We start from the raw sequence: 27,940 nt of genomic DNA, 5'->3' as shown, positions 1-27,940 counted from the left end.
TGTCTGTCCTTCTAGGTTGCTGGTAACCTTAGCCAAAAGGTGGAAGAAACTGACCATACGTCACTTATTTCCATCTTCAGCCGCCACAACGGTCGTCAACTAGCAATGCAAAATGGTGACATAGTTAAAAAAAAAAAGTGCACCATTTGTCCGGTATTTAATGCTTGGCAATTCGACGGAGCTGCACATACATGCGCACGCGCACCCAAATAATCATCCCGTCAGTTGCGTGCATACGAGCATTTGCGGACACACAATTTCATATGGTATTTCGAATTCTGCTGTATTCTTAATGCTCAACGCTACTGGCCAGTCTGAGTTAGCGAAAATAACAGCATGATGTACGGATCTACCCAAGTGGCAAGCGACAACAACGTTCACGTTGCAGGGACAAAGCTTGACTACGCAGGGATTCTCCCACACCATTCACTTTACGCCAAATCTGCGAAGTAGTATTGTTGGGAATTTCTGATACAAAGTTAACAAACGCACGACGCAAAGCGAAAAACCATTTACAAACACAGCCAGATCTACCACTACCACGACCTATGCCACTGGTATTTTGGTACGGAGCATATGCACACCATAGTGCTTCATAGTGTGTTTCCGCTGTTCAATGCCATTGCCGACGATAGCAGTGTCCACTATGCCTTTTCGCTGCTTCCGCCGTAGCCGTCGTCGAAGCTGCTGATGTTTTAGGATCAGCTTCCCCTCATCCCATCCCCCTAAAACGAATCCTCCTACAGAAGGGTTTCGATCATATATACAGAAGCACACACGAATAATCAGATATCCTAATCTTAGAATAACCTCACATGTTGTATCGCTAGTTACTTTTACGAGCACAGTACTATTTCTCGGATTTGTCAAGTATTTATGCAAAAGAAAAGACGTCATCGGCGACGGAAATAAACCGTTACGTTGAATAGGACTACAGCCCTAAGCAAAACAGGATGGGGTACGATATGCTTAAAGCGGTCTAAAATTTTCATCTGTCTTTACAATGACAGCAGCGGTCAGAGCAATGCAGCCTACCTATATGATGTGTGCAGGAACGTTCTGAACGGGGAAAACTGATCGATTAATCGGTATAATGGCGTATCGTAGTATCATTACATAGATACGAAAGAACATGGATAGAAGACAGAAAATCAGAACCCAGAAATATGAGAGTGAGCCCCAGTCCCGAGCAAAACACTGTTCGGACTGGGCCAAGACGCTGGACGAACGCTGGTTGTTCAAACCGGAGTCAGGCCAAAGAAACGCAGAACAAAAGATGAAGATAATTATGAGTGATTAACACACACACATACGCAAAAAGCGGCCAGGGGCAGAAATCCATTGATGGGTCGACGCATAGAAACGATAGAAAGTAACGCCATGGCAATTTGGTTTATGGATAACTCACAAGCGACACGATGGCGGAAGATGCGGTACGACTCTTAAATGGATACGTGGAGGTCTTATGTCAAGATAGACGATAGTCACAACAGTTAAAAGAAACAACGGTGTACCATACTAGTGGCAACTCAGCGAACGGTTAAGCGCTTTGACAATTTGAAAAAAACGTGCAAAGGCGCAAACAAGGATGAACTCTTTTCCAACGGCGTGCCAATAAAGTGCGACGTTGGATGAACAAAGGTTCTTAATTATGAAGAGGCGGTACGGAGTATTAGGTGGTGGGCAAAATTGCAAGCAAACCATCGACCAACAAAGGCTTCATGGCCTGCCCTTTTTCATACTGAATATTATAGCGTCAAGCGTTGCAAGCAGTGGCAACCGCGACTGCCAATGGTACTATTCTTATTGATGCCCATCTGTCCGTCGGCCTGTTTATCGTTCTAACATCCATTTGGATTTGTCGAACAATAAAGTGTATGGGTGAGCAAGAAGATGCGCACGTTTCCCGGGTAAAAAGACAACGGTCTGAAAAAGGCAGCGCCGACAGCAACGCTAACCAGGCCGTATATACCAACGTTGGTCAACAGCGAACAGGGCCGTTGTGGTGATCTTGACGCATCTGTTTTTTTTTTTTTTTTTTTTTTTTTTTTTAGTAAACAACAATAATAATATTGTTCATGCAAGGCGATGCGTTTGTGCCATGCCGCGAGCGCGATCTCACGGCCATAGTGTCATATGCTCTGTGTTGAAGTAGTAGTTGTACGAAATTGAACCGACATGGCGTTTAAGCTGGCATGTCGTGCGTCTCCACTGATTGTTGTGGGTAGCAGTAGATCCTTGTCCGACACCGACCAAGTAATGCTTTAGAATATACCGCTTCATACAATGCTTGTCTCGAAATGATGCTAGCTATTATTACTATCACTGCTGTTCCAATTCCTGTATTCAAAATTACTGATATTGGACATGCCAGCTACTCGTTGGTGTCGCTTTTGAGCGGCTCTGCTGGGCTATTCAGAAAAGAGCGTCATGTTGTTATCTCATTATTTAGAGAAACAGAAAGACAAATAAATGCTGAATTAAACGCTAAGCCGGACGGTAAAGTAACGCCCGTAAAAGCATCGTCCCGGTTTACGTGAGCTCAAAATATCGGCAATATAAGCGATTTTTGTCTGCCGTAAACACCTGCCAATCCTACACAACAATGCAGACCTGTGTAACAGAGTTTGACAGTAACTATCACTTTCTACTGACTTTCAAACTAACTAAACTTGTGGTCAGTTCGGAGTGATAATGCTTGTCGCGGCTAAATATAAAAATATTAAACAGTTTGTGAAGATATTCCATGTTTCCAAATATCGATTGAAGCTGTTGTATTCGAAATACATCCTGGTGCTGTTTTATAACTATTGTCTATAGTAACCTAAATGTGGGAACGATTGTCAATCGATCATACCAAACACCAGTGTCTGTGTATCGATAAGTGTTTGTATACATATATATCGATTTATTTTTTATTTACTAAAGTGTGTAAATATTAGTAGAAATACTATAGTGCCTATTCAGTTGTGAGGAAAAAGAAAAAAGGAAAGTAACAGCCTGTGTGCAAGTTGATGGTTATGACCGTTTACTTTTACATACATTACTGGCCTTTATATATATATATATATAAAGCGGATAGGATTTAAGCAAAAAAAGAGATTTCGGCCACGCCAATATCGGAAGAATCTGCCGCTTCAAATAATGTTCGCTACCGGATGTAGGTTCCTGCAGTCATCACGTAAGTAATAAACCGTACGAACTCAATTTGTTCAATTCGGAATCACGCCAATCGATTTCTTTCGGAGTTGATGATTTTTGGGTGGTATGCCAACATGCTATCTAAGAAACGTTGATACCGCTCGTAAGGGTCGGCCCAATGAAATGATCCCGGGCGGAAGAAAAGCAAAAAATAGGTTACGAACAGCAGCGATGCACTGTTTAAATAGGCCCTCTTGCTGCTCGTGAAAGAAAGGCGCTGTGTTGTGGCAACGTTAACACTACCCCTTTTGATATATAGATAGCTTCGTATGTGGCCAAATACATAATATAGGGCTAAGGAAAAGGTACTCGCATCGCTTTATCGGTCTTCTTAACATAATTAACATTTGTTCACTATTATTCCTATGTATTAGTTCGTTGTTGAACTACAATAGCCATGTGGAATGGACGCCGGCTTCATCAATGACGAAAAATCACTATGGAAAAGAAAGCGTGTCACAGCTGATACCGCAAATGCCGTCTGCCTACTGTTTGTAGGGCCGATAAACGGATCATAGAAGAACGTTCTATAGACGAAGTCATAGAACTTTCTATTAGTTATGCATTCATAGCGCACGCGCATAATAGAAAATCATATGACGCAACTTTACAGCGGCCTAAGTAAAATTTGATGGATGCTATTGAGTTTAATTAATCCGGTTATAGTAAAACATTGCAATGGGTAAAAAGAAAAAGTCATCAATTATATATATGTGCGTGATGACACTGGGAACAGAGAAGCCTAAACTAGTTGGCAGCGAAACTTACCTTTACGGTTGTTATCAATTTCGATAATATATTGTGGCAAAAGATCTCTTCTGCTACAGAGCGAAACGTTGGGTCTGCAACTAACATGTGTATCTATCATCCCTGAGAATTACTAGAAAAAGAAACTGTCGTTTAGCATGATGCACCTTTTACTCACTATAGGACTGCAACTGTACAGAAATACCTAGAGTTTGATAGGTATGGGAAATTTACCTTTGGCCACGGTAAGCGGCAAAACGCGACTCCTGTGAATGGCCTGTGAATGTATTTGCGGCCAATAGTTTTAGGCTCATAACAGCGTTATGCTAGGCGAGTAGACATCGCGCCATCATAACCGGAAATTTCAAAAACGTTTTTTTTGTTGACAAGGCAGTACTACGAGGCTCTTGGCCTCGAGCGTCACTCAGACCTTAATAGGAGGGCGACAAAGCAGATAGAAGTCCTGCACTTGCCTACGCTAGCTGATGCGTGACATCTCGTTCCCGTGAGGATCTGCGCCCCTCAACGAAATCAGTGGCCCTAAGTTTCGTTGTAAAACCCAATAGACGTGTCGAAATGTATACGAAGCATTAGAACTACTCTCCGGCGTTGCTCTGCTTAATTGTGGGGACAGTATCTCTTCTCATATCTCTCTCGCCTCCTCATTCGATGATCAAATGGGCTCCCAGATAGAAAATTGGGTTGCCTCCGACCATTTTTACCTCCTTTTTCTCATGTAAATAGGTTGTACATTTGTGAAATAAACAAAACTCATCGAGCTTTTCCCTTCTGTGCTTTCGTTTACTCAAACATCCTCTCATTGTTCCTCGTGTCCACTGAAGCATCACGTAAGACTAGTGTGATTTTAATTAGCATCCAGATAGATGCATAGTATCGTGCTAATATCACTGTTAGAGTTTTTTCGAAAAAACAAAAAATAGTTTTTTGTCAGAGAATCCTAGTACCGTACAGCATCTTCTTTTCATTAATTTCTCATTTACACCTATGTTATAAGCACTATCTACAACACGAGCCGTACGATCGGGAAATTCACGCACTGCCAATCCGATTAGTATTCTCGAAAACCGTACGTTCAAACAGTGCGATGTATATAACGCGTACAATTCGAAGATGTTTTTCTTTACAGACATTTCGCACTGCAAAGCTTTGGTTTATCGCATATCGGCTATGGTCAGACTTTGCCAGCCGTACATTCTCGTCGACGAAATAAGACTCGTCACCCCGCCTAATCATTCGTTTCATTCCGCAGAGCTTGGCATCCGTCACAGTCGAGTGGCAAGCAGCGTCTGGCTGTGGCCATTGCGGCTGCAGCGGTAATGCGATTGATATCCTGCCATATGCCGATGATGTGGTAAAAGCATCACATACAACTACAGTTTCGTATACAAGAGGAAATCTCTAGACAAGTAGAAATTCGAAGATGACCATTCCTGGCAGTGGACAGTGCCAAGTGGCTTGTATGATCCCAACGCGATCCTGCCTTGTCCGTTGATGAAGCCTCCGTCGGAGTCATGCCGAAGTCGGTGTCTGTAGATCCGGAACAACAACAACAACAACGAACGGGATGTGGCAACAGCAGCAACAACATCAGGAAGAGTATGTTAATAGTAAATAAACCCAATCAGCACGCAATCGGAGAATTTGCCTCGCCTCTTGCCACTAGTTTTTTTTCAGCTTCATCCAAACTGCCAGCAAGACATAAGCAACGCGATAAAAGTACTATGTTACTACTATATAATTAAGACCATCGTGGAGATACAGCAGCAGAAAAATAGTAATAATGTCACAGCCATAACGACAGCGAGGATGAAACAGGAACGCAATACAGACACACTCGTCCAGCCAGAAGACAAGCATACAAATAATAATCTAACTTCCTGATTCTTTGTCAACTCCATGCAATGACCCTAAAAGTTTAAAGGTGGTTCTACTAAAATGACGATCAAAGTGTATGGGCAAATTTTGCACGCCTGCACGGATTACCGCCGCCGCAATTAATCAACTTCTTGTCTATGTATTGCGTACCGATTAACCTTTGTCAAATAGGTCGTCGATCCTGCTCGCTAAGCCAGTCCGCCGGTCAAGTTTAGCCATGTCTTGTGAAAGACATTATCAAAATTAGAAAAGGGATAACACATGTATAGCCATTTTCATCTTAAAAAATCGTTTTATCTCTTTAGTTCGAATACGTGACAACCAGGATTCCCTTCCGCGATAAGCACGGAACACGTAACGGTTGAGTTCTGAGTATATAAGCAACGGAAAACATGTTTTTTATAAGGGTTGCTTTCGTGAGACACATCGCCGCTCATCACATTGAAGTCTTCACATACTGTTCTCATTACATGTAGTTAGCTAAAGGGATCCTTAAAACCGCTATAAAATTTTCCGTTTCTTCGTGGTCAGTACGGCAGCGCAAAGGCTTTCGCCTCGCTTTACCGCATCTCACAACAAAGGGCAGAATCGCAAATCCCAGGCGCGGGTTAACGCGTCGTATCATCGAAATGACAGATTGTCGGGTTTGTCGCAAAAATCGTCACGCGTTTTCACTAGCTTAATTGCACTACAGAGATCTTGTTTTGTCTGGGGTCTCGATTCACAGTCCCAGTCTGGTTGCTGGCTGTGAATGAGTAGACATTTTTCTTCGAAATACAGTTCTTTGTGACCTGTGCGGTCTCAATCATCCGTTCAGTTCATTTTACCAGTGTTATGCCGTACTTTGCTTTCCAACGACCAGTCAATCGGTAGTCCTTGCTGAATTTTTTATGCTCTTTTGCTTTCTCATAGTCAACCGCATACGTTACATGAACAGCGATCGTCACGTTCGCAGATACCATAGTGGCTGAAGGCTACGTATTGGCAGTCAGTCCGCAGGGGCTGCTTAAGATCATGTGATGCTGCCTTCTCTTCAGTCAGTGCTGTGACCACCGCTTTCGCTAAGAAATTTCCGTTCTTTTTTGCTGCTACTTTCGACCGTAGTTTTAGATCGGAAGTAGTTGTTCGTCCTTTTTTTTTTATTACCTTTTCAGTGGCTTTCAAACCTAAGAATGACTCTTTGTTGTAAACACACGTAGACGCACAAACATTAGCTCGTTTGACTCGCCATGAGCAGGCGCCGCTTTCGTTGTTACCACTCAATTTGACCTTATCTAATTTTAAGTCCTAGGTTATATGACATTATTAGTGTTCAATGTTTATCAGCGGGACAGACAGCCAAACACGTATACGAGCAAAGTTTGTAATAGACGGAAACGAAAAAGGGGAGAACGTTCAAAATTCCGAAAAAAAATCTTTACTAGTAAGATTAATTGTTGAAAAGGTGCCTTGGTCAAGTCAACCTTATAACCGATTGCCTGTGAGGTGTCCCTTAAATGCTCCTCGGGCGGCGAAACGTGCCGGAGGCAAATCAATATATGCACATAGCCAGATTCTGGCTTCATACTTGGCCTAGGCCATAGTGCAACGCTAAAAGGGTTATAATCCTCTCACGCTAAAAGTTTGTTTCTGATTTCACACCATTGTAGCCAACAAACATAGACTGCCGATATGCGACAATGACAAAAAAAACAAACGCAAAATATTTGATGTTTATTTTAACATGTCAAACGTAAACGTCCCTGTGCATAAATCGCTCGTTTTCTTTATTTTCTGCCACTTTTTTCGGCCAGATTTACAGAAACAGTGCCCAATTTAACTAGAAAGTATTAGTCGAGTCTGAAATTGACCAAAGTGCGCGAAATTAGTATAATTCGATATTATCAAAGTTTGCGCATTTAAAAATGATCACCATTTCTATATTTCTCTGTAGCTCGGCTGTTCTGGTTTGTTTAAGATATCATATCGGCGTTAGATACACGATAGACACATCCTATAAGATAACTTAAGATGATTTCGTTTTCAGTTTTTTTTTTACATTTCAGCTGTAGCGTGCGCGCTAACGAGTTGAAACCTATCTTTTTGTTTAGATTTACGTTCCACTCATAAACGCTGCCACATTGACAAAAATCTCTTATTTTTATGACCATGAAGATATTGAAGCTAATATCGAATGTTGGCATATGCGACAAGTTAATGTAAGCTTACTAAAACGACAACGCTTACCGTTAAGACAAATATATGTAGCGTGAAAATAGCAAACGCTAGCGATATTTCATCTGCTTCGTTGTCTCAATTCAAAAACCAAACACACGATATTGCCAGCGTCTTTTATCGACGGCATTAACAAGGACCGTTATGTTATTGCAAAACGAATAATCAATAAACAATCGTATTATGTAATCTGGTACTTTTTAAAGTGTTAAAACGAGGCGGGCCAGAAATTGTAGTAGTTGTAGTCGATACGCACAAACTGTTGAGGGGATCTACTTATAACGTATATAACTGTAGTACCGACCAGGCGGTATCGTGCGTGGCATATAGTAAAACAGCCCCGAATTGTATGACACCATGTTGCCTAGCGTTCCCACATCTGCTTTAGCTTTTCTGCCCAGTGTTAAGCCAGAATGGTCCTAATATATCGCTAGCATTCTTTGCGTCTTAAATAGCCACCGCATCTTGGCCAAGATGCTCCGATCAATTGAATAAGATAGTGTATAATAACATAACCATCGGTATTTACCTCATTCAATAACTAGGCTCCCTTAATTTCTAAACGTAAGGTGCATAGACTTATAGGTGGTGCCTGTACCTATAACGTAAAACTGACAATCGGACAAGCAAAAAGCTGGCCTGGACCGAATTTACGTTGCGAGTCACACGAACGTTGTATACTGAAAAACCACATCACCGCCGCCGCCTGGAACGCTATCGGTCGAAACGAGAAGGCGCAGCGAAGAATCGAGAACAGCACACTGTTATTATCGCCATTGTCTATATACGCAGGAGTTCTTTAGCACCTTGCTTTTCGTCTAGGCTTGCCGTTGGCCAGCTTGAGGGTAGTGACATTTGCCTCGATCGAAGAAACTCGGATGTAGACGAGTTTTTTTTATTACTAGCGGCTCCTGTGGCAAATCGATAACAAAACAATACGCATATAATCCTATGATAGCTATGCTATGGAAACATGATAGGCTACGGCCAGGTACGATTTTCTCGTAATCTAATAGGCTGCCTCTTTTATAAATCCACGATCATGGAGATGGCTGCTGCTAGTTCGTAACCATTCCTTATTTTTGTTTCAACGTACGAACAGCCTTGAAAGGTGTTTTGCGGATGCATCTTACGTTTCTTTATGTCGCCCAACCACAGAGGCTATCTGCGTCGTACCCATATCGCCGCAGATCCTGAGGGAGCGAACAATTATTTTCCGGTGTAGACTTGCCACAATATCTATGGTACCGTGCGGTATTCACGTTATTTACAACATAACAACGCAGAACGTTCATCTACATATTCTCGTACAAAGACCCCGCTAAATGAATTCGTCCTCCATCAAGAACTGGATAATGATTTCACGTTTTCTTGCAGTTTTTTTTTACCGATAATTTCAAGTGAACAACCGAGGCGCTGTCGAAAATTAGTTTTAGCTGTTCTTATAACCATCACTAGGCCATCATGAGAACTACAATTAAAAGTTCGTAAAAATAAAGAAGTTCAAGTTACTAGCTTGGCTAAACGTTCCTTCTCTCCCTATTCCGCTATAGATCACCCTCTCCCCCTGCCAAAAATTCTTCCAGTGCTATGCAGAATCCTATGAGCAGTCAACAAACAGCCCATAGGTCTAGTTGCCGGCCTACGTATGACTGAGATTTATAAAATCCAACATAGTTTCAGACCTGCCTATTCTTTGCAGCGATTATAATATCTTACGTTTGGTGTTCCAGTTGTTCGCTTAAAGCTCTGCTGTCTTTCTTCATTTGTCCCCTGCAGCAGAATGAATTAGTGTTCTGATCTTATTATATCCGTTGATCAATCAATCATCGGATCAAGTCGCTAACAGCTTCCGCTGAACGCTAATATTGAAGTGACGATTAACACTATTATCATTACAATTTGGTACCGATGTAATAATGGTCACACGATAAGATATAATAATTATAATCATAATTGTCTCCTAATAATAAGAAGAGGTCTTCGTCGTCCCTGAGGATGCGTTTACTACCATCGCCAACTGCGTTTTAACAACCATGAAGTTGAATGGCTGTTGCGCCGCCCGATTTAAACCGTAGAACCACACACACTACTCCCCCCTCTCTCTCTCGCTCTAAAGAGCGCGAGTAAAAGCATTGACACATGGTGTGGCCACCCGACATCTTCGGCAGGACACAATGTGCACTAACTAAAAAAAACGAGGGTGGTTCATCATTAATCATCGTCACCGAACGAACTATTTGCGTGCGCAGGCATCTGGTATCGGGACAGGGAACATATCTATTTAGAGAAATGATGTACATACATGCACGTGGTGTATGTAATGCATCTAGGCGGATAGGCGTGATGTCAAGCCAATGGACAGGCGATTATGTATTTTGCTGGTAATGCTTTGATGCTAGCGATCCCGCCGTCGGTCGTTGCCGTAGCGTCGCCCCGCGTCCGGCCCGGTCTATCCTTAGAAAGTCAATGGCAGTACTGGGTTTGAGAATGAACGTAATTGCTTCTTTATTGCTTTCGCTTTTTAGATTCAATGATATACGCCGTTCTGTGATGCGACGCGATGAAAGCGATTCGCGGAGAAAACGTGCACGCGTTCTGTTAGCTCGAGTTGTTTCCTGTCTCGACTTAGCTTCGACGTTTTCTTCATTGGTTGGGCAGTTCCTGATCACCGCAGGCGGGCACGAAATTGGGTTTCAAATCGTTTGGTTGATTGTGATTAGCGGAACTTCAACCGCGATGTAATGAACAACGGGCTCCTTGACGTGAAAAAATTGAATCTCTAGATAATAGGCTGCCAGACGTTGCTGCCAGCCTATTATCTCAAGATTCGATTCGACTAGAGACGTTCACCCCCATATAAATGTTAGCAGGTGACGTAGAGCGACATGACGTGGCCACTTCGGACGGGGAAGAAGACAGGCATAGTTCAAATGTCCTAAAGCGGGAATAGGAAGGCCAACAAAAATGAAAATATCCAGCAGGAAGCCTACAGTGATTTACCGAGGAATAGTCATGCTACACATGCGTATGATGGTTTTGCCACTCAATTTTTGTATCGGAGTATTGCAGAATACTTTTAATGTTTTATATGAGACAGTATAATTCTAATAGTCATTGCTCAGCAGGTTGAAGGAGTTCAATGATCGTTTACAGACAGCAGTAATTAAAAAATATCGTACACAATACAAATAACAAGCACGGGCAAAAGTGGGATATCAAAGAAGGGGGCAAACAATACACCTAAAGTGGGAAGCATCCCGCCCTTAACGTAACGCAGCCAAATTATCAACTTAAAAAGAATTTACTTAATTCGTCTTGCAAGATCCACAGCGTCTTTACAAATTCGCCAGAACGAAAACAATTTGAAAATCGCAACAGGCGAAAGCCCTATAGTGTGTCACGCGATTGATTTCAAGCAGCGCGTACTTCAGCGTAACTCTAGATAGTGCCTTTTGCAAAATGGAAATTGTTTGCTATGGAGTCGCGAATCGTCATCTATACTGCGCATGCTAAAATTTTGCATAAGGTTCAGTAACCTCTGCAAATCGTGACACTGGACACACGAGTCTCAGACGCAGGCATCAGCTGGTGATCGACCAAATAACAGTCGTATCCGTAGCTAACGTTTCAATTGAAGGGCATTATGCTTCCGAAGACTGAAGAGGAGTTACTGTCATTAAATTGAATTTGCACCATTATCAAATAGTCATCATCGAAGAAGCGTTGGCTAACTAAGTAAACGTCAATATTTTCGAGAAACATTAAAACTGGCTACAAGGCTTGAGTCCATCTAGGACATGGTCGTGCTCTTTTTGTTGCCCGTAAATTGCTTTTGTGTACAGCCGCGCCGTTGCGTCCCAGCTGAGTGACCCAACTGTATCGCAATATGCGTAATATTCCATTGAAGCGGTCCTATGTGTGTGCTGAGGGCACCGTTTCAAGCGCCTGTCTCTGTGGAGCAACCCACACGTGACGCGATTTCGAAACATCATTGTTCAATAGGACTAGTTGCATTATTCTAACCGTTAATGCTACCTATAACCAACCATGCACCTGATTTTTTTTCCAATTTGAAATATTGGTTACAATAAATTAATATGAGAGTAGCAAAAGGCTTAGAGATGCAATTATGACATCCTTCGTAGAAGTCGCGCAGTTTCTTAGTCGATCCACATCCGTCTGCGAGATCAAATCTGTAAAGAAGAGCTCAATACACTCGCGTACATACGTGCAATAACGTAACACATATCCATCCGCTAATATATAGATAAAATCGAGGAAGTTTGCATAAAAAAAGGGGCTAAAACCAAAGCAAGTTCCAGGCAGCTGCAAGCAAACAAGCTTCTGAGGAATCTTCTGGTGCTGTTTTTCTCATCGCCATTGTTATAACTGCGAGCTTGTGAACTAGTGCCCGTATCCGCCGCACGTCTACGTCCCATCGCCATTCATGGCTGCGGCAGCAGTGTCGCTAACGCTTTTAAGTTCCATCACTGACAGAGAAGTTGATTCTGCTCTTTCCTGCGTCTTCCTCGCCTCTCACTTATAGGGTTGCCAGCGCGCAAGGTCATTTCGACGGCCATCTTCGCCTTTATTTTTAATTACCCTTTGAGACAACATCGGCTGCGGCTGCGTGTAGTACTGTCAGGCCATGCAGCCATTGTGCTAACCAGATACGAGACGATTATAAATTCTACAAAGGCTTAATCGCCAACAAAAAGTTCTATTGGGACTTCTCTAGTAACACAGACATGTGGATACGCATATTTAAATATAAGTATATCTGTGTTCTATGTATGGCTGGAATGAACAGTGATTCAGTTCTGGACAATGGCCCATGATGACGACAATTGCTGCGATGGTCAGTAGTCTTTTAACTCATGAATGGGTACACGATTAGAACGAGTCACATAATCACGAAATACGAAAAGGAGACGAAACGAGTGGTAGAGATGGGATAAGTGACTGGGTTTCAGGAGATTTAAAGAAATATGTACATATAACATTATGTACGGGCAATAAGAGACGTGTCTTCTAAGGTCGCTTTAGCTTTGCTTCTCTTTGCGATCGTCGTGATGAAGGGCTTTTTTAAGCTTTGTTTTCTGTCGTTCTTGTCGTTGTTATTGTTTCATCACAGTCTTTGCCATACATCGGTATGAACAGAATGGCTGGATCATACATTATTAACGGCGGTGATTCCATTTATACAGTCGAGCGGGGGAAGGCGAGAGGGGGGTGATCGGTAATATAGAGGGAGGTACAATGAATCGTCATATAGTATATGTCAGCAACAACGCCTTTGGTACCATGTCATGTCCCTCTATGTTTAAGGTGTCGTCTGATGGCCGGTATAGTAGGAAGGCGTTGAAAATTCCCTTCTTGCATGTAACAGAACAACACATTTTTCTATAAATGAATGCTAGCTATATCTTTGCCTTGCTAGAAGAACAAGTGTCCGTACAAGATCATGTAGCGATGTTAATGTCTGTTGTTGTTTATTAGCTGACTTGTCGTTTGTTGTTGGGTTAGTGATATGGATCGGGTCAATGTAAACACACGCACTAAGGGTAAAAAAAAAGATCAAGTGTTCTATGGGAAAGGTCGATTGGAAACTTACGCTCTTCGTTATTTCTGTCGTCTGCATACGCGCGCCACGTAGGGAACGTGTATGTATACACTATTAAATCTAATTTCCTGCCGACGTTTAGTATATTATCATCTAAATTCATCCAGTGAAAGATTAAGTTACAAAATTTAGATAAATAAAAAGCTTTGCCTTCCTAGAGGCCAAACTTTGCGGTACCATTCAAACTTTTAGCACACATGGCTTTAAAATAGCTTTTAATATACCGAATCGTTTCATAGATTACTTCGATACGCGTACTCAGGGCAACTATTAAAATTCGGTGTTATTGAAGCCGGGCTACGCAAACTGAGACATTCTGCTTTTTATTACGGGCTACCTTGTACCGGTGGTTTTGGCCCTTGCCTCCTCAAGCCATCCATACCTTTGGTATATATTGAGGTTTACTGCCGCGTAATAACTGTTATTGCTTGGTATCGATGCTGTTTGTATACATGCATAGCTGTTTAAAAAACATCAATCGATCATCAATAATTGAGATCAGAATAGAACTTCAAAGGAATATAGTGCTCGCTTCTATCCAGGTTGTAACAGGATCGTCCACGTAAACGGATACGAAAAAATGACGTCAAAGAACTAAAAAAAAAAAATAATATTATTATACAAAAGAGGAAACGTTTTTGCTTCTTATTGCTTATTTGAGGCACTTTTTAAGTCTCTTCTCATCTCATTGTTCAAGCATCGTTCTCCCTACTTGAAGTAATGTAAGCGTCGTAAAACATCAGTGAATAACATTCAAAATTTATTCAGTTGCAATGAAGAATTTCAACAAAATCAACGATTTTTCAGGCACCAGGAGTTGTCTAAAGAAAAGGGGAAATTTTATGGCTTAGCAAGGAGTACACGAGTGAAGATGGCATATTAGATATTAGAGCGGCACTAGTGTTGCAGTTGGTACTGTTATGTTGATTATAATATTTTACATATGTCTTCCGCCCTTCACCCAAATAACGGTTGCTCATCGGAACGCCAGCCATTCCAAACGATATAGCTGACAGGAAACATCGGGAGTCCTGCGAAGGATTCTAGCAAAAATCTGTATTTTTCCAGATTAAAATTGCCACTGATTAATTCACGGAGCTAATGACGGTCATATTCCCAAGACTGCTGTTAGCGATCGGTGGTCAGCAGACGTACAATCCATGTTTCTGTCTGGTTGAAAAAAGGACGTACTTTAATCGAATTAAGTGGTTCTCAAGTTAGCTTCAAAACGAAGCTACACCAACCCTTTGCAAGTCCAAAAGTTACCTTAGAAGAATTTTTCCAAAAGATTTTGCAGGCATTATTCAAGTGAAACAGCAAGCCTGTATGGCGGTTTAGTAGTTTTATCAGACAGCCATTATTATAAATAAAAACCGATACTCCCGGATAAAGAAGACAACTGTAAATTTGCTTAATTTTCTTGCCGATTTTTTATCGGCAGTTCCGACAGCGTTCGCTCTGTTTTTTCAGTCTTTCCAGTGTTAATCAACTGCCCGTACTGTCGACGTATGTGTCAGATGATGTTTGACGTTAACACGGTTTCAGAGCGCTCTGTCGATTCTATTGATGTAAGAGTCCATCGTTAGCGGTTTTCGCAAATCAGTCTCGGAATGACTTTATCCGCGGGCAACAACTGCTAAAGTAGACAACTTTATTGGAGGTGTAATAATACCGCATTTGTGACGGCGGGGTATCATTTATGGCGGCGTTGTCCAGCGGAAGATATTTGGGATCTTCAATATATTGCAATATGGAATAGATTGTCATGATGACAGGTAACGTCACCAATAGCGGTACATGATCCAATACACAAGTGCTTACAGTGTGTATTCATTCACCTCACGTATTCCGTGATCGTTAAAAGCTATTTTTCCTTTAATAAGGTAGCAATATAAAATGGCCAACAAGCTTGGTCCCATTGGAGAGGATTAAAAGAAAGAAGAAATAAAAAGCAATCGTATTGTGTTAGTTGGCAATACACAGGAATAGTGATAGGTATTTACAATCGACAGTATCGTCGTCACCGCTGTTCTGATCATTTGGCTGCTATTTACTTTATTTTCATATAATAAACGCAACTTGTATCTTATCAATAAAAAAATACAGAGCAGTAAATAAATGGTCGTTTGATCATCTGTAAATCGTTGCTCCTTAAGCAGTTTGATGACAGCAGTGAACATCTATACTATCGTAAAATCGGATGTGAAATCGGGTCAAAATCGAAAAAAAAAAATGAAACAGCGAGTACAGTCTGATCATTTGAAGCCCCACTTGAAGTTGGTGGTTCTCAGTTGACCCCCACCGAACGAACGTTGATCAGCGAGTGATTGATCATAAACTATTAGCATACTTTATGACAGCTTTTTAGAGGAGAGACATCAATCCTGGCTGTTGAGGACACTTAGAAGGGTCGCCGACGTTTGTTGCGGATGAACCGTTGGGAAAGCCTAGCGTACGCGCAAGCTTAGCCTAAACTAGCAAAAAGGATATTTATATACACATAGTGTATATTCTATATACATATAAATATATTCGTATGCCTGTAATAGTAATTTCTAGTAGTGTGGTAACTTTTTTCCACGACAGAATTTCATTGCGCCCCAGTTGTTTCTGTATTTAGTGAACTGGCGGATTACGAAAGCTTTCAATCAAGTTACAACTTCTGATGCGGATTAACTAAAACGTGCACAATTCTATGATGACGCTATATTTATGGAAAGCAAGCTTTATTTTGGCCTTTGGGGCGCCGAATCGTTTTTTCAGGTAACGCAATTGGAAAACGGCGAGAGCTTAATTTTATTAAACTCATTGAACCAAGGAACAATCTAAAGGCACATCTATTCACTTTTGGTGTAACGTATATCCTATTAATATAATGAAACTGTCCTTGCACCTTCTTTAGATCTAAGAATAGCGGAAAAATGTACAGATAGATGCAATTTTCCCGTTTTATCTACGTCGTTCCGTGTATTAAACTAGAATCCCTTGTTGTCTAGGGTCATTTTTAGAGACGTTGTCCTGAAATATGTTTTGTGTTGTTAACATATGTCGTTGACAACATGTCCGAGCAAGTTAATGTCTATCGGAATACTTATATGCGGTCATTCGTGTCTAGAAAAATTACAATCCTGGAATTATCTCCTCAGTTGAGACTAGTCAGAGCGCCCTGAAAGGACGACGTGGTTATTCAATGAAAGATGTTTTCCTACAGTGATAACGAGAAAAAGGGCAATAGTAACACAAGTTATGAGGATAACTTCAAACAACAATCGTTCGATCAGCTGATTCAATCATCTGTTATCTATCAGCCGACTCGTTTATATGATACAATTGGTGTTCCCCAAGGTTTTTTTCTGTTGCCAACTAAATTCGAGGTCTAAAACTGTTGTAAATGCGTCAATATTTTACTTCGCCAAGTGCTAAATGAAGTTCAAGTGAGTCGGAAGGATACTGTAGCGCGAAGATGCTTCGTCAGTGATTACGAGCTTAATTTCTTTACCTTCGTATCAATGTGACTGTTATAATAGTCCTTAATGTTTCCATTGCTCTTGCTGCTAACGCTTGCATCGCTCGTGACGCGTACTGATCGTTCAGCTGAAGACGACTCATAACGCACACATCTACAATATTGTTTGGGGAAAGCTGCAGTTTAGATAATAATATTTTCTCGATCATGGTAAAAACGCTACTAGTAATATACTATTTATATGCATAGACTCTGCATAAATCTTTCGGATCGTTTAATTTCCTTTTGGAATTAGAACGACAAAATCTAGTACCTCTCTGAAGTTGAAAGCCCTTTGCCCGATAATAAAAACGCTATATTCATATATATATATATTGTCTAAAAAAAAGTAAGTTTTTACAAAATGCGCTGAAAATTTAAGTCTAATCATTTACTGTGTACGGATACAAGTTAACAGTGCGACTTTCTTTTGTCAGCGTCTAAAAAGTTCAAGTTGGCCAATTTAATTATGGAGCAATCGTCATGAGTTAGAGCGGACATAAGTTAGAGAAAACAATTTCTAAATGCTGTGCTTAATGATGGCGTGCCGTAAAGCGCGTTCCACTGATAGGCACCATCTCGCCGACCCAGAACTATGACGGATAGATTGTCACCTTGCTAACAATGTGCAGTAGATGCTTAGACACGTACAAATACGTTACGCTTATTTCAACAGACAGATATGGATGACCCTTCATAACGCTTTCATCTATATAGCCAGATACGCTCTTATGAGTGAGGTTTGTTGGCCAGGCCAATCTATCTGTCAAGTCGGTGCATTTGTAGGTTCATTTGTGTATTCGCTATTTGCCATTCACGTACGCTGAACATGAATGTCTACGCATCGCACAGAGTAGAGCTTTATCATACAGAAAAGTATTATGATGTATAACATAGGCAAGATCGTGATGACTCATGGTCATCACGTACACTACTTCGTGGTCTCTGTCGTCTGTGGCTTGGACTAAATTTGCATCAGCCAGAGTTGTTCAATCAGCACAGGCCAGCTACTTGGCTCTGTAGTTCGTACGGTATGATCCTGCGTGCAGCATATTGCACACATGGCTAATGCATACATAGGGCACCGTGAGGGGCTGCTTCAAGATATCGCAGTTGTTCATTCGACTGCTATCCTTTTTTAGCTGATGATTTTACGGTCAGAGGTTACAGCAAGAGTGGGTGGTCAAGGTCATCGGAAAGGGTAGTTACTATTATAGCGCGGCGATGCTCTGGGTCCGCTGAGCCGCTCGTCCCAGCGAAGATCCGTTTCACCGCGACGATTCGTCCAGTGCGTAGGTTCTGCCCGTGCAGTTGTTGATAGCAATAGAGAGCCTAGGCGACAGGTGAATGGGTGGTTTGCTAGGTCACATGTAGTAACCTGGCATTGAATGTCTGCCAAGCGACAGAAAGGGTGTCGAAGTTTTCTGGAAGATCGCCGTTCACACGGCGCGTTAGTAAATGGGTGTGCTCGGTTGGAACAGTGCCGGAAAACTGTTCCTTTTTTGGCTTGATTATAGCATAGTACAAGGTTGGCTGTCCTCAACGATTGAGTTTAGTGGAGGTTAATCGTATTGTCGCTTCAACTGGACAGTGGTGATTTATCACTGATCAGCGCAGATAGAAATGGACACAGAAAATGCTGGTCTTCTTAGGGGACGGAGAATCAACTAGTGATAGGACCGCTTTTCTGCTTTTCGAACAATCAAACCAGGTTGAAACTGACTGCTTGGGATAATCAATTGTAGTAATTTGAAACAATGGAAGTTGTTTTATAGATATGCAAGGCTGTATAAACTTATAGCAGCATAAGTTTAGCTATAGTACAAAAAATGTAATTTTTTACGAAATCGTGCACTATAACTAGATGAAAGCATTACACGTACTTTGAACTATTCTCTACAAGAGCTCTAGATCTATATAAACGTCTTATAAGTTTATTTCAAGCAGCTGCAATACAATTGTATAATTCATGGGCGTCGTATCGATATCGATCTGCAGATCTGAATCTGTACGTAAATAAGCAAGTTTGTCTCGCAAGTTATCCTCAATAAATACCGTTGGGAAAGTAGTGTGGCTCGAAGTGCATCACTTTTTGCTTTGTCACTTTGAACAAAAAGTACAGAACCATAATTCCTGCGATAACAATGATATTCTGAGTAGCATTTTTTTTTTTTTTTTTTTTTATTTTCATAGTCGATTATTACGACGCACTGAAAATCCTCGACAGACGGTTTTCCACCTGCATCCATGAACTACGTTTAGTAACAAAAATCCGATACATTTTATCGAAATTTCCGACGAAATGCCTCCTAACAGGCTGAATTTATGTTATACTTTATTAAGATAGATATGTATCTATACATAGCTGAAACAGTGTCATGCTTCATTGTTGCCCTGTTCAACGTGGTGCTGTGTAGCTGATTTGCGTAGATGCTTTCAAGCAAAGTTGGTTCATAGCCTTCGTATTGATTAACGAGCAATTATTTGTCCTACTAACGACATTTCAATATCTACATATACTTCCTTGTGACGAAAACGTAACAGTGGAACATTCTAGGCCTCGTCATGATTCGCCTCCAAGGGAAAACAGTCAACAACATCCTTTTCCATTATTGACGACTTCTGTCTGCGGTCTGTTTCGGGTGCGGTATAGCTCTTCTTAAACATTCTGTGGTAAACTGTGCCGAAGTACAGCCTCTGTAGCTGTAAATACGGACGTGATGTAGCACTGTGCCGAAGTACAGCCTCTGTAGCTCTAAATACGGACGTGATGTAGCTGTCAACAGGTAGATCTGATTGGGTCAGTTCGATTGTAATAAGGCTGGCAGGCCCTAAGAGTTTGGCTGACGCTGTGAGGAAACGACGTTCACTCGCTATTATCGTAGCCTTTTTTTCGAATTACAAGACAAGCAACAATATTTAATAATAATCATATAAAAATATTACATGCATAATATTTATATTATGCTTCTGCTATCGGAACATATAGATACACGATATCTAGATATAAGGAACTCAGGATGGTTCTAGAACGAGACAGGCATGAGCTATATCTAGGAAAGTTCTAACGTATCTTAATAGCATCGATGAAGCTGCTACGAGCCCAACTAGACAAGACCAGAGTGCCCTCTTGCGGTTCCGTATTGTGCAGGCCGATACAAGCCTATACACGTGGAGTTTTTAGGTTCCTGACATTGATCAGATACCGAACTGTTGACTTTCTCAATCATCGCTATTATTCTTCGAGAACTTCTGATAATAAACATACTTACGCTATGTGTTTGCTGCTCACATTCGTTTTCTCCTCTGGGGTGAAGTAGGCAAAATGTAACTTACTCTAGTTAAGCATAATCTATCTAGCGTAGGTGGAAATAATTTCATATTTCCGAGTAAAATTGTCAACCAAGTTCGTATCGATATGAAAATGGGTGACAACAAAAGGAGTAACGCACATGAAGAACTCTGGAATAAAACTTTAATTGAGTTCGTGCGACGCTTCTAGTCTGATGCAAAGCTGGCAGCGATGTTCTGCAGCATGTGCCTCTGTGGGTTTTTCATGTATGTAGAAAACAATCGCAGATCTGGCTGAAACGCCACCTATTATAGAAAAATGCACTATATTACATTACTTACAGCGACGGGAGCTTAGCCTGAATTTATGTGCAGGACGCGCTTAGTGACCTACATAATGGACTGCAGCTGAATTATTGAAATCTATGGAGGGAAACATTCTTGTATACAATGCATACATCTTTATGGATTGTAAGTGAGGATTATCAGCTGCAACGTAATTTTTTTTTTGGCAATTTCCCCTTGTACACTTATGCACTTCGTTGTCGCTTGTCAAGCAGCTGCCAAGGGAACCAACTCACATAGGCTGAACTCAATCCAATGAATGTAGGACGTTGTCTAAATATGTAAAACTCATAGCGTCAGCCTGTAACACGGATGATGGCTTTTGCCTAGCGGTTTGTATTGTCGGTTGCATAATCCGTTCGTGTTCCAGTCCAGACGCCTGCGCCTTCTTAAGACGGTTACTGCTGACGCACTAATCAACCAACAGGACACAGAGGTTTGGTAAATGTTCATGGCTTTGGTGAGTTGGCTTCTTTTAAAAGCTTTTCGGGGGGCTGGGGGCACGACAAGATCGGTGAAGGCTGTGACGGGACACAGTAGGTCGGATGCCACGCGAGTAGCCTTCGTTGTTGTCATGCAATGCGCAGTATGTAATAGGTAGAAATTTCGCTGGACATAAATGAAACAAATTAACACAGGTCTTTCTTTGTCTTATTCCTCCACATGGCTTTATTAGCTTCAGTAGATAATGTCAAAGTAAAAATTGCATGTTAATCACATGATTCTAATGATGAACAAGAGTCGATGGCGCTGAGGTATTCAGCTGGGTACATGGACGCAATTGATGAGCTATATACTTGACAGGAACAACGGATCATATATATAATATATATAATAGTAGGTCTTATGATGCTAAGACTTTTAATCTTCTAATGGCGGCCAACAATTCGGCAAACGGGGATGGCACCCCCTATCATTGGCCTGCTCGTATCTAGCTAGATGCTAAAGAATAAGAGTACACATAATTGACTAGAAGGCCGTAAAGCACAAAATGATTATACAGTGATTACGCATCTAAAAAAATTAGTGCAAGAACACGTGGAAATGATATTTCCAACATGCAGAAAGTTTTCTGTATAGGTAGGCGATTGGAAAGGATGCGTGCTAAAATTGTAATATTTTGTCCGACAAATATGTTTTAGTAAGGTAGTATACCTAAGCCATGCGTGCAAACAAAAACTCTTTCCTATACAATTAGCGAATTTTGAAAGAAAAGCTATTTTAACGTTCCCCTTGGAATTCAAAACTGAAACTGTGTTTGTGTACGGATTATCCATTGTACAACATCGATTAAAAAGTAATTTCGCCAACTTCTGAACGCTACTAGCGACACTCTCTCTTGACCCGTTTAGTTTAAAATTTGGCGCGCCTCTTGACTTTTCTATGTATGTGTCAATGGTTGCATTTTAGCTGGCTTCCTAAGTGGCAGATTTTTTTGCGATCGAGTCGTGGGATCTCTCAAAGTTTTGAATTTTACGTCCGGAATCGCCATTAGACATTTCACAGACGAATAGCTGGCTCCCAGCACAAAACAAACCGTGTGTGTGTTTATGTCCGGGTTCGAACCTAGACCGCAACGTATCCCGCAAGTTAGCAGACAAGTCGTGGGACCTAGGAAAAGCATACGTCACGCCAGATTTTTTACGACTGTTCGACCTTTCGCTTTTTTTTTTGGAAGAAACGCAGCCGCCACAACCAGCATCGTGTGAGACACTGCGAAAAAATGAGCATTATGTCGTAATGCTTATCTACGGTGTTTTCAGTTAGTCTTTTGACACTGGAGCTTTGAACGATTGCACCGCTTTGGAGATCCACAGAAAAAGAATAACGGTGAACTAAAAAGTCTTGTCGCGCGAAGATTCACCCGATTCACCCCCAGAGCAGGTTACACACAGAAAAATGGACCAGCTCATTACCCTGCATAGTCCGCATGCATTATGAAAAATATGTAAACGATAGCAGGTGGACTTCCCATGAACTCAGGGAATATATTATCATTATTTTCGTGAACGTATGCATTATTATTGATTTGTGCAAAGGAAAAGAGATCAATATCGGGAATGAAGAAAACTTATTTACGTCAATCCTTCGCTCACAACAGGATGTTTAGACCCTAGACAACTTTCCACATTGTCGCTCTGGAAAATAGTGAGATTTGAAACAGCCATATATAAGCCTCGTAGATGAAATGAAATAGTAAATTTGGCCGATGGCTAGTCTCAAGCCGTCAACCTAAGTTAAACTTTTTGCCGAACAGCGGATGTAGTACGGCTTGGGCTCTTGCATAAAAATACTAGAACTCACTTAGATTTGGGCACTAGGGTACTCTGACGGACCATAGATACGGAAGCCTTTTGCTTTCGGTTTTTAGCTCGCGCTGTCCTCTGTCTGGTTACATTTTGTCAAATCTGTACAACGCGGTCTAGCTGGCGAATAAGATATGGATAGTTCCCGTGATTGTTTTTCATAGAAATTTTCCTGCTTTCGAAACTTTAAGGAAAAGCAAAGTTTATTAGATGAAACAAACTGGACTAGTGAGATTTTTTTATTTTTGCGCAGACTTATTGTTAACTAAATTGGATTTCTTAAACAGGGATACGCGTTAGGAGTAAGCTTATGTGAGCTGTAGATTTCCGCATCTTCGATTTGACAGTAAAATAAGCTGGAATATTGTTGGCAACTCAGACATAAAAGTGGAAAGATGCCGTTACTAGCATGAGATTGGACTGTGGATCGCTACGAATGAGTCTAATCATTGATTATAACCGACTGATCTGTGGACATAATTAATAACAAAACCAAAAGATTCGTTATTTCATAAGGCATGGTATGGAAAAAGTGCATAGATTCTCTAATTTATCGCTGTACGAAGCATGCAGTATTCTAAACGCGTCCTATAAGTGCCCGGTCATGATCCAAACCACAGGAGACAATCCTCCTCTCACGATACCCAAGGTTACAACGAGAGCTTCTTGATCCCTAGAATGTATCCAAAATGGAAATGGGCATACGTAACCCACGTCTCCGTCCAGCTGGGCCAGTAGACGCCTGAAAAGCGAACAGTAATTGTGTCCTTTTTAGGATACTCATTATTGGACTCATGTTGACATCTATCTGTTCAATTTATTCCTGATATTTTACGCCTGCTTTTAACTTTAGCCTGATATTTTGGTCGTCGATCTGGCTCGCACTTTCCTCTCCGGAGTCGCAATCTGGCCTTAAACGGGGGTTTTCTAGACGTATTGCATGGTGTGAGTATTCGTTGTCTATAGGATGAGTGTCGGTTGTTGCTGTTGATACTGCTACGGATCTAAATAGTTTGAGCATGAGTATAGACGGGAAGTACTTACAGATATTTGCCTTTTTTGATCAAGATTTTCGGAATGGTGTGTACTGAGAGGCAGACCAAATTTGCGCGGGCGATCGTTATACTGTACGTGCCGTGTTTTCGAATCGCCATGTACACATATCATTCAAAGAGATCTTTGGCAATTGGCAAGAGTTGCCGCCTCTGTCACCACTCCGTTTCGCGCGTTCGTACGTGGAGCCAGCCAGCCTCTTCTCGAGTCTGTGCTCAGACGTCTTCGAAAGGAGAATTGCTGCTAACAGGGACTAAGTCGAAGTTTGCAGAAGACTGTGTGTGCTTCACAAAATATGGCCCAGGCGAAACGGGTTCAAAAAAACGATAGACACGATTTACAACACAAACGTCTGCACTACGATTTCCCTCTTTTGCAAGTTTTTCGATCTGCTATTACAAATTCTAGAATATTTTCGATTGCTTTTTTATCGGTATTGTTTTGCTACCCTGTGCTATTCCTCCGGTAAAACCATCTATCTATCTCGCGTAAAATCGTTGTAGATTGATATCGTTGAAGGCCTACTCGAATGCTTTTGTAGGGCCGGCCCTCGGCCGCACTGTCGAAGACATTTTTGTGGACTATTATTTTTTGTCGTTATAAATTGTCTAATCGTCGTGATCGAAGTAGAGTTGATTATTGTGCCTTCCTTTGATGTACCCCTATTGACTTTGTACATCGATTATAACTAGCCAGATAGGCCGCTGACATGCTCGTGACTTTTCTCTTTAACGTCAACCGAAGTCGTGTTGCGTCCTCGGCTGCACACTGTTACGGTTCAGTATCAATAGGAATACGGAATGACTTATCAGATAAAATGCACAGATAAAAGCTGTCTATGTTTTAAGTAAACCACGGCTTCAACACGGGGCTATCACACATTGCACTGTATTATATCCAAGAAATGTAACACACCGCGAAAAAATTCTGATTTATAAAAAGCGTTGTTAGCTGTTGAAGTTAACAAAGATAGAGGCATCGGTGGCGCTAGCAATAGCGGTACAAGTAACTGGCACAAATTTACGCTGAACTTGAGTCGGATAGTATCGCAATTCTGCTGCTGACCAAATACTGGGGTGGGGACATTTCAGCTCAGTCTTAGAAATTAAATTCTTAGATTTCAGTGCCGCTTAGCGCGTCTAACACGTAGCTCGACCTGCGGTTTAGATCCGTCGGAAGGTGAGCGTAGGACAATGCTATGACGCATGCGTTTGTAGCGATTCGCTGGCTGCTTCAAGGTCGTTGCCGTGGCCTGGCCGTTTAGAATATGACCTTCTATATCCATTTGTAAGCCTGGAGGTGATACTGATAGCGGTATATTGCACCCATTAGAAACACGTCAAATTGCAAGCGTGCGCTATCTATTTTCGCCTCATAAACTGTTATTGCACAAATAATTCTGCGTTTTCGTTTCTGGCATATAATCCCTTGTGGTTACTGTTTACCGGCTACGTTAATACATTTGAATTTAGTGAATATGTGTTACACCTCTCGCTAATCAGACAAGTCGGCCACAATTAGGTCATAATAGACCTCGATTAATTGCAACAATCGGGTGACATGTATGTATATAATATAAAAGATCCGCGGTTTTTCAAATCTAGTCGATTTCTCCGAATGATCGAGGTGAGATCAGAGTTCGGGAAGAAGTTCAGGTTGGCATGATAAAATTATCTTTTTTTCGTTGTGCAATACTTGCTTCAGCCAGAAAGGAATTGCCCCTGCAAATTGAAGTGAACATTTTCATGCACTTAACGATCCATCCGTTCATATTATATGCCTAAGGGTAAATTGTCGATTATTGTTCATTACTCCAGGGCCAAAGTGATCAGCCGTGTACAAGCTCGTGCCAATCAACCTAATTTTTGCACTGAAGATAAATTGTGTCTATGTATAATATCTATGCGTTCCTTCAATATAACGAAAATGAAGAATGACGTTATGGATAAAAGATTCTTGCTTAAATTGACTTTTGAACGCTAAAATCGTTTGCGGGGCGCCCCCTGATAATCCTACCATTTCGTATGTGCACGTTAGGCGATCTGGATAAGAAAATGTCGGGCAATTTTTTGTTTGTGTGATTTAACAAATCAGATAGCCAAGGATACAAATAAAAGTAAAATAACTAAAGATAACGTTATAGTCCTTGTTTATGTACTATTTTAATTTTACGAACATAATACCTTTGTCATCGATTTGATGTTGTTTAGAGTATCCCAGCATTGGATCTGTCGATGGTATTCCTACGCCAGCTTCAGAAAAAGATTGCCATTGCGTCCTTAAAAACCTTAATGCTAAATGTGAATCTTGATACATTTACGAAGTTGGGAACAATCAAATCCGATAGTCAGAACCATACCTGAAGTCGCCGACCATCACCACTTTGAAGTTAGCCTTGTTCTAACTCACGCTTTACTTTTAGGCCAGAATATTTCATTCGCTTCGGGAGTCAGCAAATCTGTCCGCTTTTCATCATATATGAGGACCCGAAAACTTCCAGCAGTTAATCTGTTTACTACTAAGTGCTAGACGGGCGAATCTTCCAGAGCTAGACCTAGACGCAATCACAGCCCTTAATATATTGTTATAAGCAGACGAAGCCCTGAATGAACACAGCCGCCTCGCTAATTATACTATATGTCAGCTAAACAATCGTTACCAAGAAAATACTTAGTGAAATCAACGTTCTATGAATTAGCAAAAGCGCCTGCCGAAGCGGTAACTGTACCCCCCCCACCCCCCGTGACAAAGACATTCTGTATCTAAGATAAGGGAATCTAAATACCTTTTTATTCTTGCTCGAGTTCGATCAGAAAAAAAGACAACTATTGTGTTTACATAATATACATATATGTGTGTGTGTATGTGTGTGTGTATGCATATCGATTCACCATGAAAAGGATTACAACTGTCAGACAGAGCAGTTGACTCCAAGGAGATGATGCTCTATTATCGTAAGGATTACTGAAAGAAATGACAGATACTGCTAGTATAGTACGTATGGTTTGGATTCATTCACGGACAGGGCGTAAGAATTGGACGGATCAAGATATTTATTATGTGTCATCCATATATGTTCATGTGGTATGATACATAAATTTACTACTTTATGCGTCACGGTGGTGTTCTTTACGCCTAGCGTGCCATTTAAGTACGCTTTAATCGGCTACAGCTTGGATTATACTTGAGCGACGACGGCCCTCTAGGCCGTAGGCGATCATCATCTCTATTACAATTAGAAATCGGCAAAAAATAAGCATACAGTGACATACCATGAAGATTTGTTGTGGTGCCGAGAGTTTTTCCCATTGCGACACTTCTGTGATGATTACCCGATGAAATACGTGGGAAGAGGAAATCAAACGCATTAAACAAACCTGTAAACATCCTGTATCCTGTTATTTGAACCGTAATTAAACGGCGACGTGGTTGCATCTTCACCTGGTATATACTATTTCAAGTCCAAATGCTTAAGTCAAATCTGATATGCCTCCGTTTTCTAGTAAAACATTAAAAAAATAGCCGCGAAAGTATAATTTTCCGTATAAGAACATTAATATATATATATATATTCGCAAAGGACTTAAATTAAGAAAGTCATTAATGGCAATGAATACATCTTGAATTAGACTTTATTTTTTACTTTCACATGCTAAGTGCTGTGTTGTACTTCTTTTCATGTTTTTACTTACGATCGTCGATCTCTTTTCACGTTGAAAACGTGGCCAACCCTACGAGATCTGGCTCAGAAGCCTG

The 27,940-nt window shown here is 41.2% G+C and overlaps 2 protein-coding genes and 1 long non-coding RNA gene across 12 annotated transcripts in view; 1 reads left to right on the top strand and 2 right to left on the bottom strand.

The window, feature by feature from the left end:
* Tmhs (Tetraspan membrane protein in hair cell stereocilia) overlaps positions 1–27,940 on the top strand; it is a 60,137-nt gene that overhangs the window by 18,002 nt on the left and 14,195 nt on the right. The gene's annotated exons all lie outside the window — the stretch shown is intronic.
* On the bottom strand, positions 7,539–9,498 carry LOC111253080 (uncharacterized). Of its 2 annotated transcripts, XR_002674473.2 has the most exons (3): positions 9,192–9,354; positions 8,588–8,969; positions 7,539–7,683 (listed from the first exon to the last, which is right to left on the bottom strand). It is a non-coding gene; the product is annotated as an uncharacterized LOC111253080 (long non-coding RNA). The 2 variants fall into 2 exon arrangements; XR_015319700.1 differs by having other exon boundaries at positions 7,539–8,969; positions 9,192–9,498.
* LOC111253075 (uncharacterized) overlaps positions 23,221–27,940 on the bottom strand; it is a 41,566-nt gene continuing 36,846 nt past the window's right edge. For 2 of the 6 annotated variants that reach the window (XM_086978262.1, XM_086978261.1), the window contains exons 6-7: positions 27,457–27,561; positions 23,221–23,873 (exon numbers count right to left, since the gene is read on the bottom strand). In XM_086978262.1, coding sequence (XP_086834388.1) covers positions 23,782–23,873; positions 27,457–27,561 — 197 coding nt within the window. In that variant the 3' untranslated portion in view covers positions 23,221–23,781. The remainder of the gene's footprint in view (positions 23,874–27,456; positions 27,562–27,940) is intronic. The other 4 variants (XM_086978252.1, XR_015319687.1, XM_086978246.1 and 1 more) reach the window with 4 other exon arrangements.

The sequence above is a fragment of the Varroa destructor genome, unplaced genomic scaffold (genome assembly GCF_002443255.2).
Source record: "Varroa destructor unplaced genomic scaffold, Vdes_3.0 BEIS01000001.1, whole genome shotgun sequence".
NCBI lineage: Eukaryota > Metazoa > Arthropoda > Arachnida > Mesostigmata > Varroidae > Varroa > Varroa destructor.
Note: the sequence above shows the minus strand (reverse complement) of the source record. Positions and strands in the feature narration are given on the sequence as shown.